The sequence below is a fragment of the Sylvia atricapilla genome, chromosome 10 (assembly GCF_009819655.1).
Source record: "Sylvia atricapilla isolate bSylAtr1 chromosome 10, bSylAtr1.pri, whole genome shotgun sequence".
Classification (NCBI taxonomy): Eukaryota; Metazoa; Chordata; class Aves; order Passeriformes; family Sylviidae; genus Sylvia; species Sylvia atricapilla.
The window spans coordinates 3995034-4007259 of record NC_089149.1 but is presented as its reverse complement, the minus strand read 5'-3'; the positions used below and the strand labels follow the sequence as shown (position 1 = coordinate 4007259).

General features: G+C 44.7%; 1 protein-coding gene across 1 annotated transcript; it reads right to left on the bottom strand.

Moving 5' to 3' along the window:
* Positions 1–217: 217 nt before the first annotated feature.
* On the bottom strand, positions 218–12025 carry MYNN (myoneurin). Its single transcript, XM_066325715.1, has 8 exons — positions 11975–12025; positions 10921–11216; positions 8423–9222; positions 6611–6770; positions 5853–6031; positions 5570–5653; positions 5032–5118; positions 218–3917 (listed from the first exon to the last, which is right to left on the bottom strand). The coding sequence occupies exons 2-8, from the start codon at positions 11184–11186 to the stop codon at positions 3649–3651; spliced, it is 1845 nt and encodes a 614-aa protein (XP_066181812.1). The 5' UTR covers positions 11187–11216; positions 11975–12025; the 3' UTR covers positions 218–3648.
* Between the last annotated feature and the right edge of the window lie 201 nt (positions 12026–12226).

The window sequence follows — 12226 nt, the reverse complement described above, 5'->3', positions numbered from 1 at the left end:
CTGAAAGGCAGCATTTCCCCCCAGTTTTAGAGGGGAGGCAAATGAAGGCAAGTGACTGATCCAGCAGGGCAGGGGTGCAGCAGAAGACCCCCAAATCCCACTGTGTGCTCCAGGGGCCCCCATGGTCCTTGTGCCAGGGTGTGACAGGGGTTGTGTCTGACTGGTTCCCTCCTGCTTTTGTTGCTACCCCTTGCAGTTATAAACAGGAGACACAAGGTGAGGGAAAATTATAAAACAAGTTTATTAAAGTCTAACATAAACCACCTCAGTCTAAATATGTACAATTCCCTCCCTTTTCCGGGGATTATAAAATTGAGAGTTGAGGTATATACAAATAACAGAGGAAAAGTTGTATATACATGACAGATACTTTAAAAATAATTTAACCAAAAAAAAAACAGTTATTAGTCCTTATCTGAACTTAGTTCTGCAAGGCTTATTGAGCCTCTCCGGAATCACAGCCCTGAAATCCTTCATGTGGGACGCTCTGTACTTGAAAATTGTTTTGTAGCACATGATTTCAGAAAGGTTGTCATGCTTTGTGCCCACTGAGAGGCACTAATTTAAAAGTCAATGTGATACAAAGAGCTATTCTCACCTAAGTACTTCCAAACAGTCAATTCAGAGATTTAGAGATGCAGATAAACTGCTCAGTCAAAACTCGCACCAACTTCAGTGAAAACTGACTGAAATAGCAGTGTGACAAAACATGTCATATTCTTTGTATTACTCTTAATAGAATTATTGAAATTCCTTCTTTTCTTTTGCAAGGACACATGCCTAAGAAGATTCCATGCTCTCCCATATTAATCCCTTACAGAAATTACCAATACTGTTATAAACCTTGTACTTCAAAATGAACCCTTAAGCCTAGGACTTAAATGTGCAGCTGATTTCCATGCATCTATTGGCAAAAGGTATAGTCCAGACCTACAGCCTGAACACACCTACAAATATATATATATATATTTATATTTATTTATTTATTTAAAATCTATATTCTAGTAAATGAATACAGTTGGTAGAGATCATACCTCAGCAGCTGAGATATCTTCATAAAAGATGAGGATAAAAATCAAGATTCTCAGATGGGGACTCAAGAGTGCAGGTCACTAAATTATTGCTCCAAGACAAAACTACAAGCCTGTATATTCTATTAAGAAAGGTTAAAATTGTTGTCTTGTAAAAAATAATGAATATCTTCTTGTCTATAAAGAAAACTAAATGACTAATAAAGCAACTGTTACTGTTATAAGTATCTAAACAAATCCTGTATAAATCTAAGCACTGTATTTTTTAAAAAAGTCTGAAATCTAAGAATACAGTAATATGCTATAATTTTAGAAATATAAAACCAGTCCAAACCAACACTGTTATGGAATGCATTTTTTTATGTAGGAATGTAGTTATTGTTTAGGTTTCTTTCCAGAGCTGTTCTCTCTCCTGGCCATTTATCCTGGATATGTTTATCCTGAGCTGCTTTTCCTCTGGTACCAGCAGCATATCTTTAGTTTGTTTTCCAAAGCTGCTTAAATATGTAAGTTATCAGTTGTACGGTGTTTTCTTTCTCAATATTCATGACTAAACCTATGTCTATCCCAAGATTTCTGCTCTACTTTCAGAGAGAGACAGCAAAGAGGAAGATTACTAGAAGCTACACACAGTCAAGATCCTGATTTTGTGGTTCTTCAGTCTTAAATGGCAAGGCTGAGGAATCCCTCAGGGGCTACATCAACAACAGAGACAAGCTGAAAGAGACAAGAGGGGAGACAAAGGGAAATGCCAAAAAAAATACCAGAGAACTTTATCCTTTGTTTTCTGCCAGCATTATGAACATCAGCTGTTCATAAGCGCTGTGGGACAGACAAGCAGAGAAATTAAAGGCCCTGCAATAATTAGCTCCAGTAGAGACAGTGTAAGGGATTCCTGCATTAGAGATGTTCCTGTTGAAGATGGCTGTACTCCTGCTGGCCATGGTAGATTTAATCAGCAAATCTACCATATATTAAAGCATAAAATGTGACCAAGCAGCAGGTTATAGACATGCCCCATGCTAAAATGATCAACGCAAAGCAACAAAAGGTCTATTACTTTACAAATACAAACATGTAGCAAGAGGAAAAAAAATAATAGTCACACTCAGGATTCAAGGGACCATTTTCAGACTCTTTAAATGAAATCCTTCAAGAAATTTTTCACAAGTCTGTTTAATTAAGGTGCAGATTAATTATTACTCCATGTAGAACGGAATCAGTTAAGAGGTATCTTCTATGCTCTTCTATTGATCAGCGTCTGGACACAAGGCATCGGTGGAAATAAATGCTAGCACCAAGGAAATAACCAACAAAGGACAGCTTTAAATGCATTGTTGGTACAGTATCATGACTGTGTCATTACTGCTTGATGATTACATAAATAATGCTTACAATTGTTAATGGCACAAGCTGGCAAAATGGAGTAGAAAAGTACTTCTATTGTCACCTAGTCCTTTATGATCCTACCAAGACATTAAAATGTTGCTTTTTAAATATGTCTGTTGCTTGTAATAAAGCCTGTCTTTACCTGGGCCTTGCTAGGTACCAGTTTTGTGCAGTTACTGTGGACAAGTGACATGAGAGGTAAAGCAATACAAAAACCTTTCATTAAAACAAATCAGTTAAGCTCTAACAAAACCTTGCCTGGAAGAATATCAATCTGCTCGATTGTATTATTCTTCAATGATTCCTCATGTAGTGTTCACTTACTATTTTCACAGTGAAGGGCGGGATTTATTTCCTCTTTTGTACCTTCTATCTAGCACAAGAAGCAGCACTACAGCCAAAAAAAGGATTATGAAGCTTTGATTCATGCCTCACTAATTAACTCACTGCATCTTTTCACCTCATCTACAACATGCATGTCTCCAGCTCTCCTTTTGTTGCTGTTTGTGCCAAACCAAGGGTGTTTTAGGGATGTGAAAAATAAATCTGGGACAAGACACAAGAATGCTGGATTCCCTTCAAACAAACAAAGAAAGGCAATTTGCTGGAAAGAAGACCCAGGAGAATCCATGCCATTAGGACCCTCCCACTTGCCACACTTCAAAAATTGACCCTCCTTTACTTTCCTTGTCAGGAAAATACATGGAAATCTTTCCCTCTGGTCAGGCTCCACTCGAAGATAACACTTCTGGCAGCCAGCAGCAAATCTATGCAAGCAGCTCAGCAGAGCACTGACCTGCCTTCACCATGGAGCACTCCAGCACCTTGGAGTGCAGGCTTACTAATACATCCAGATTTTTCCTTATGCCTCTGGGTTAATCTTCCTAAACTATCAAATATGGCTTAAAATATCTGTTCTCAAATGACACTGTAACACATCAAATCAAGAGGAACATGGGAAGAGAACTCCAAAGTACATTAACATATGTAACAGAGAATTCTTAAGGCAGGTGTTGCCAGAATCATCTCCTGGAAATCAGTGTTAATCACCAATAGAAATCTGCTTGTAGATTAGCACAATTCAGCACTGCACAATGGAAATGCCTTACAGGTGTCTTTACACAGAGGAAAACAATTCAGAGAGCATGACTGGTGGTTTGATTTGTTCATTTTACCAAACATTTCCAAGCTCACTACCAAACTACCTGGATGGCTCTGCACTGCTCTGTCAGTACAACTGCTGCAGGAAAATAAACTGAGGTTCTGAATAGCCAGTCACAGCAGATCTCAGTAATGTTTCTGATGAAGGGGACTGGCTCCCTGTCACAGGGAGCAGCATCTGATGGTCTTCAGTCCCAATGGGGAGAGGAAGTGCTAGAGACATCTCAGAGGGTTTCACATCTATGGACTCTGATAAAGGACTTTTCTGACTCTGAATGGATTCTTGTTCATTGAAAGAATTATCAAGTGCAGTAGAATCAGGGGAAGTTTCAGGTCCTGTAGAAACAAACAAAAACAAACCAGAAAGAAATGTTCAAAAGCTCGTGCACAGATTCTGTAAATTCCCTTTCCAATGACTGTCAGAGTCAACACCTGGTGTGTCCCAGGCTGCCTGGGCAGATGGATTGGTGCTTCCATGTGCTGCAAAGCCAGGCCAGCTGTAAGTACAGTGTAAGCACTGGGAATCACACCTGCTGCTGCTTGTAGTGTGACAGCTGGAAGGATGATGCATTCCAGCCTGAACTCTACTTGGCATGGTACAGAAGACAACAAACCCTTAACATCACAGTGAACAAAGGATCTTTGGAAAAAATGCAATCATGAAAGTTTCCTTGACATTTTCCACCCCACAAAGTCTCAGAACCAGAGTCACACTCAAGCATCCTCGTTTAACTAAATCAGCAGTGTACAAAGTACCATCTGTCTGCAAACTTCTTTGGAAGACAACAATTCTTAACTCAATTCCAGCTGGACACATCACAGATTTTATCCAGTCACTTGAAAAATTACTTTCTATTCTTAATTGAAACCCTGTTAGTGGGTTCCTTGCTGTCTTCCTGCTGGAATGCAGCCAGCCACTGCTCTTGGATGGCCCTCTGATTAAGCCACATTGGATATCTGACCCTTCCTCTATCAAAGCTTCATCCAAATCTGTTATTTCAGTGCTGAGGCCCTCCTGGCTGCCTGCTGTCTCTCCAGGAGAGCTGGCCTGCCTTGGCAGCTCTCCCAGTTAACCTCTCCACACTCAGTGCTGCCCTGCCCTCACCACTGGCTTCCTGCTGCACTGGGGCCTTCCTAAATTCCACACTTCTCTGCACATGGCTCATTTTCTCACCCTCTCCCTCCCAATCCAGATGTAAACAGACCATTTATTCTCTCTTCCCTGTGACAAAGGTTTTATGTAATTTATGGTCAACAGACAAGCATGGACAGACAAGGAGCCAGTGTTGAACAAAGCTGGATACAGATGCTTTTTGGCCCTAAAAACAACTATTATTCCAAATTCTTTTGTTTCTAATTTTAAGCCTGGATGAGCAAAAAATATTTATTCAGCATGGAAGGCAATAGAGCTGATGTGGTTTGTTAACCTTTCTTTGCACAAGGAACTCACCTGTGTGAACTTTTGTTTTGTGCTTCTTAAGATTTTTTATATCTGTGTAGGAATTTCCACACATTTCACAGATAAATGGTCTTTCACCTGAAAAAAATTGGTTTGGCAGTGAGAACGATCTTGATTAGGAAAAAAAATACAGTTAGACACACAGGATAACAGATTTCAATGTTCTATTTTGAAATGCAACTTTGTAACTCTTATTTTGTCTGTATTGTACTATTTACTGTATTATACAATATACTGTATTTATATTATCAGCATAAAATTATTTCCAGAATAATAGTTTAAAACAAAGCAAGAGGACCCAAACATTTTAAGTAAAGCCTCGATAATACATCAACACTTACTCTGTGGCACAGATACTACTGAAGGCAATTAAAGAAATTAATGCATATTTTCTTTACATTACGTTAACCCAGAGATACATAAATTAAGAAACTGTTCTGTTTTCAAGTACAGACCAATGCAGTGGATTTTAAAGAGTAAAAGTAAGTTAAAATTTACGGTGCAGGAAGCAGCTTGTCTGAAAACTGACCTGTATGGGACCGAAAATGTTTATTGAGCTCCCCAGAGGAAATAAAACTCTTTTCACAAATGCCACAGATATATGGCTTCTCTCCTAAAGGAAACACAACCACGTTGTTACTTCAATACATAAACCACAACACAGATGAAGAACAAATCAAAACGAAACAGAAATATCGTCCAACGGGAGAGAAAATGCTCCCGAAACTGGAACCAAAGGACAAACAACACGAGGAAGGAGCTGGGTGACCCGTCCCGAGGTGGATTTCTGGCTGGCTGCCCCTGTCCTGTACCTGTGTGCTTGCGGGAGTGGGTGATGAGCGAGCTGGACACGGCGAAGGCTTTGCCACAGCTGTCACAGACGTAGGGCTTCTCTCCGGTGTGCCGCCGCACGTGGTACGTCAGCGTGCTGGCCTGGGCAAAGCGCTGCCCGCAGCGGTCACACACGTACGGCTTCTCCCCGCTGTGCTTCCTGGAACAACAACACAGCTCCTGGGAGCGGCACCAGGGCTGAGGGATCACCTCAGGGAGGGCTCTGAGCCCTGCTCCTCCTGCTGCGCTCTGGGGTACAGCACACAGGTGACAAGGGAGTTTGGAGTGAGCTCGCAGCTCCTGCGGAGAGAAACTCACAGCCTGGTCCTGCCCTGGAGCCCCCAGGCCCTGGAACATCCGTGATTTCCACGGCAGCTGAGCTGAACCACAGGTGACATGCACCATGGGCACTCAGCTCCTTGTACTGAAATATAATTTCCCTAACACGGGAATATCATTCCTGCTCCTGCCAAAAGTGCCAAAAGCCCCGTGCAGACGGCAGTGAGAACTGCTCTCCCTTCCCACCACAGAACTCTCTCCTCTCTGGTGCTACAAGCAGTTTAAAACAAGGATACAAATCTCATCCTTAATGAGCAAGTACATCCATACAATTATTCTGTTAGGTATTGTGAAAGAAGTCCCACAAGAGAAGGACTAGAAATCATGTTTACACTGGAGTAAATGTTTCTGCTTAAACAAACCCAAGGATAAGCATTTGCAGGATCTCACTTGTGCCTACCTGGCGTGGATCTTCAGGTTGCTTGAGGTTGCAAACTGCAGGTTGCAGACATCACATTTGTAAGGCTTCTCCTCTCCATGGTGCATCCGGCTGTGGAACACCAGCTGGCACTTCTGGGCAAAGCCTTTGTCACACAGTTCACACTTGTATGGCTTCTCCCCTGGTGAAAAACAACACCCTCAGGGCTCTCTGTATTTATGTAAGAAAGCTTTGCAATCCATGACCTGACCAAAGCTCAGGTGTCTGTTCTAATACTTCTTACAAATAACATCTTGGAAAATCCTGTAATCAGTCCACTGAAGTGGAATGTGCTCGAACACAGAGGATAACAGGGCTGTTTTTAACACATTATGTTAGGGTAAAAAAACAAACAAACAAACAAAAAAAAAGTAATAATGTTTTTAACAGTGCCAGCTTCTCCACATTATTTTAAGAATGCTGCGACTTCAGTTTCAGACTCTTTGCTGCTTATGTCTATTCATCATTCTGAACATTTAAAATGAAACATCATCTGCTTTTTCTTGCTTGTTTACTTGTCCAACAGCAACAGAGAGTTTAGTGCTCCCTCATTTCTCATTAGCATCTGCTGCAGAATGTTACAGGCACTTCTCTGACTATTCATGTCTTCTTAGTGGTGAACTGTCTCCTGTAAGGGCTTCTGCAACTCTGCAGGCCCAGAAAGTATAAAAATGCTTTTCTCTGCCACTCTGTGGCAGTGCACAAACAAACTTCATGGGTAAATAGTGTACACAAGAAGTTCAAAAGTAAAAGTATTAGACATCTAGCGTGCCATTGAGCAACCAACACCGTGGAGTTCTCTCCCCACTCTTGCAAAAATTCCCAGGACAATACCCCCAGAGATACAAAGTACAGCTGGCATCCCACCAGCATTGTCCCTGAATCCTGCAATCAAGCTCCACCTCGTGTGTGAATCTTTGGTCAGACCCTGGCTGACAGAATCTGAAACCCTCTCCCTAGGTCACAGGAGGGGCAAGGTGTTCTCCTACAGCTCTTCCTCAACATCTCCTACATTTTCACAACTTCCTGGAAAAACTGTGACCTCTGCTCAGAGCTTTTCAACATATAAAACATATGGAAAGACAAGCACAAGACTCCTTCCCTGCATCTTCCATGCTCCAGCAATTCATTGTTCATCTTTTAAAGTCAGACATGCTGGATTGAAATGTTTAAGTGATCCTAAGTGGTTTCTCTCGGATGTTTGACATGACACAAGCTCCTGGTGATGTTACTGAATGCACAAATCACACATTTCAGTTGCACATCTAGGAAATAAAATCCCAAATGTTGCAGTAATTCAGCCAGCCTCCTCCCTTTTTTGAAGACCCTGTGGGGCAAGTTATAAGACTGAGTATTTTCCCCACTCTTGTTCTCAAACATATATTATGTTTTGAAGTTTAAAAAAAAGGCAAGAGAAGTTCTTGTATCAAGTACAGCTGACTTTTCATGCTCTACTAACAGTAGTTTTTGGCCACTCCACTGCTGCACAGAGCTAAAAGACAGCCAGCTCTCCTAAGTGTGCTGGTTTTGCATTGATTGACATTCAGTAAGTAGAGAAATCAGAAAAAGCATCCAGAAATCAAGATGTTCAGACTAATAACGTCCTCTCTAGCTATTGAAGCTATGATTCAATATACTGAAAAATGCTGAAACATTTCATGTTATCAGGATCCTGGGTCTACCCCTGCATGCACAGCTACAACAGACAAAATTTCAGGAGGAAGAAGTCACAATCTTTCTAGTCTACACTCCCAGGCTGTGTGTGATCCCAGGCCACCACGGCCAGTGGCTTACCTGTGTGAGTTCTCACGTGTGTTTTCAACTGATTGCACTGGGTGAAGGCCTTCCCACAGAGCTGGCACACGTAGGGCTTCACCCCTTTGTGTATCCTCATGTGCCGACGGAGGCTGCTGGCTTCGGAGAACACCTTCCCACAGGTGTTGCACACTGGCTTGGCTTTGGAGAACTTGTGGTCCAGCTCCTCCCCCGAGCTCTCCAGCTGGTAAGTGCCCTTGTCACTGGCTATGTTGGACATGCAGTGCTCCTTCAGGGCACAGCTCTGCTGAGGCTTTCCCCGTTTCTGTTTGGCTGCCATGGTCTGGGCCAGGATATCCTGAGCCGCCAGCGTTTCGCTCGCCACCACGGCTGCCAGCTCCGAGGTATCACTGCCCTGGGCTGCCTGCTCTGTTATGTGGGTGGCCAGCTTGTTTGCATCCAAAAACATCTCAAAGGACGTGTTCTCAGCCACCTCGTTCTGATACTGCAGGGCTTTATTCTCCATGCTTTTGGGGGGGCTGAAATTCTTCTTTCGCTTTTTGGATTGAGGGGATTTCTTTTCTAAAGCCGTTTTTTTCGCCTGTGGCTGAACCAGCTCTGCAGCAGCAGCATCTTCCTTCTCCTCCCGACTGTTGTAATCTCGGAGAGTCAGGAGGCAAGTCTGCTGGTTCATTTCAACATTCCCAGTGATGCTGGATGTCTCGGTGGAAGAGGGATTAGCAATAAAAGCAAAGTCCTCCATCTTGATCTTGCATTTAGTGACCACTTCTTCTACTTTGAGATAGTCAGCAGCCTGGTGGATCTCTTTAACATTCCAGCTGCAAGGAAAGGAGACTTGGGTGAAACATTCTGGATTAAAGCAAACATTTGTTCAGCACCAACTGTATCACAAACAGACACGTTGCTGTTTGGCCCAGAAAATGTAACTTTGAGAACACACAGCAACATTTAATTTCTGGGAGCCAAGGCTCTAAAATGTCAATTATTCCTGAACTGCAGGTCTAGTGGGGTCTGCAGATCCTCAGACTGTGGATTTATCTTAGTTAATATGCTTCTTGTAGAATTTTAAGTCAAAAGTCAACTGTAAGGTGATGAGGCCAGACATGGGCTTGTTGGTCCAAACAGCTCAGAAATAACAGAATGAAGGGATAAAACACCAGAAAATAAAATAAATTAAAAAAAACATTTCATAAACCTTCCGGCTAAAGTCTCAGGCAATTCACTAGCAGTGCATTCACCTCAGCACTTCTGTGGCAGGTATTAATCTTACAGAAACCAGCAACACTAAGGAAGTCCTCATTCAAACCACTACCCTCTGTTTTTCAGTTCCTGCTACACATGCCTTGATGGTTTAGGAAAAAATGATCTGGAAAAAGTGGCAACACATACCATGAGTGCATTTATGGATTTACAGCACTTTAAAGAGGGACTCGTGGTAAACAACCTCATTCTAACAATAAACAACTTGCCACAAATACTCTCCATATGAGCACAACTGTTTCAGAATCTTGTACAGTGTGAGCGCTGGATTCAAAGGACCCTCCTGGCATCACTCATGCTTCCACCACCTCTGAGGACAGCAGACTTTGCAGGCAGCTCCATAAGCCCCTGCTGGGTCACAGGACAACATGACAAGTGTCACCTATAAGCAAATTCTCTGGCCAAGAATGGTACTTTCACCTTCCTCCTCCTTCAGAGATCCACCTGCTCAGAAAATCCAGAAACTTTCCTGCTGCAGTCCCAGATGGACGTCAAGAACCCTGCACAGCTCTGCTCATATGTAATTGGCAAAGCACCAATCACTAACTTCAGCTCTGCTGCTGTTAATGCCTGTAGCTAATTTAAAAAAACCCACCCTGCATCTATGTATTTGAGTTTTTGAGTATGACTTTGGTAAAAAAAAAAAAAAAAAAACAACAGTTTTTAAGCCTTGACATCAGACATTGAGAAAGAAGTAAAAATCCTGGACTTGGTACTTCTAAGTAGTAGAATATATCCACACCTCCTTCATGAGATAAATCTCTTTCCCTGAGAAAAAGGCATTGCAAAGAAAAAAGCATCCTCACTGTATGTGAAGCAGCACAACAGGCACAAAATCAATGCAGCAATGAGAGGAAATACTTTTTCTGTGTCTCCTTTTGGGCAATGCAATATAAAATTTTAAGCAACAGATCATGCAAATTCTAACAAATGTGACTTTTAAAATTCCTCATCCATCCCTCAGACTTAAGTCTCTACCACATTCACAATTCCTGTGTGTTTCTGTGTAATCTCCCCCAAAGCAGATGGAAACAGCAGGAGACTGAAACTATCCATCAGTGAAATATGAGACAATACATCTTTATTTTGGCACTCACATGTCATGGGGTATTTTAAACCATACAAACAGATGAACTTCAGTTGTTAATACTCACCACATCCACTGCTATTTGTTTCTCCAGACCTTATTACAAAAAAAATCCAGTTCTGCCTTACCACAAAGTTTATTTCCCCATTCCCCTTTAAGAGCATGTTACCTGTCAAGGTTTAAGTTTCCTGTATAAATAAATTCCAAGAGCTTTTGGAATCCATCAGCTTTCACTTGAGTCTGATCCAAAACAACGTTGTTGTCAGATGCATCTCTGTAAAAGGCCCCGAAATACTCGCTGAAGGAGGCAAGCACATTCCTGTGCGCTTTGAACTGGAATTCCCCGATGACCACGGTGCAGTCGCAGAGGAATCCGGCCTCTCGCTGCTTGTTCAGCCTCTCCAGCAGGTGCTCACAGTGATGGGAATACTGCATTTTGAGTGCGCGCTGCAGACACTTTCTGATCTGCGAAAGTCAAAACAAAACCAAACCAAAACAACCAATCGATTTATATGTAAGATCCCAGCTTTGTAGCCGCTACCAGAGCTGAGTGGCAGAGCAGTCCGTGTGCTGGCCGGGCTCGCTCAGGACAGTCTGGCAGCAGCAATGGACAGCGCGATGCTGGCTGCGGCTCCAGCGGTGGACGCGGGGGCGCGGGCAGCGGCCGAGTGCTGCCGGCGGCCCCGGGATTAACCCGGCTAAGCCCGGGACTGCTCACCCCGTGTCACAGCCGGGCCCGGGACTGCTCACCCCGTGTCACAGCCGGGCCCGGGACTGCTCACCCCGTGTCACAGCCGGGCCCGGGACTGCTCACCCCGTGTCACAGCCGGGCCCGGGACTGCTCACCCCGTGTCACAGCCGGGCCCGGGACTGCTCCCCCCGTGTCACAGCCGGGCCCAGCAGCGGCCCGAGGCTCGGACCGCGCGGCTCGGAGCGGCCGGCGCTCACCCCGCGGGGCGGCCGCTCCCGGGCACTGGCCCCGGGGGCTCCGCAGCGGTCCCCGTTCGGTGCCGCCGCTGTCCCCGGGCCCGGGCTTTGGGCCGCTTCGGCAGCGAACGGGGCGCGGGACCCGCAACCCCGCGGCGCCCCCGGCCCGGCCCCGCCGCCGATCGGGACGGAGCTCGCAGCGCCCTCCCCTCCCCGCCCGGCGCCGCCGTCCCCGCGTCCCTCCGCGGCCCCCCGGTCCCGCCCGGCGCGGCCCGAGCGCCGCGGCCCCCGCGCACCTGCCGAGCGGAGAGAGGACGAGCGCTGCGCTCAGGCCGCCATGTCCCGGTGACGCCACTTCCGGGACGCGAGTTCCGGCCTCCGCGCCGGGGGCGGCTCTGGAAATCGGGGAATAAAGCGGGTTTAACATTCCTGCCGGGACCCGCCGCGGCTATAAATGAAATAACTGTAGCAACGGGGTTCAGAAGCCGAGAGTAGTGCTGCCGTCCGGCAGGAAGAGAAAATAGGAAAAAAACTTGCCCTCCTGGCTG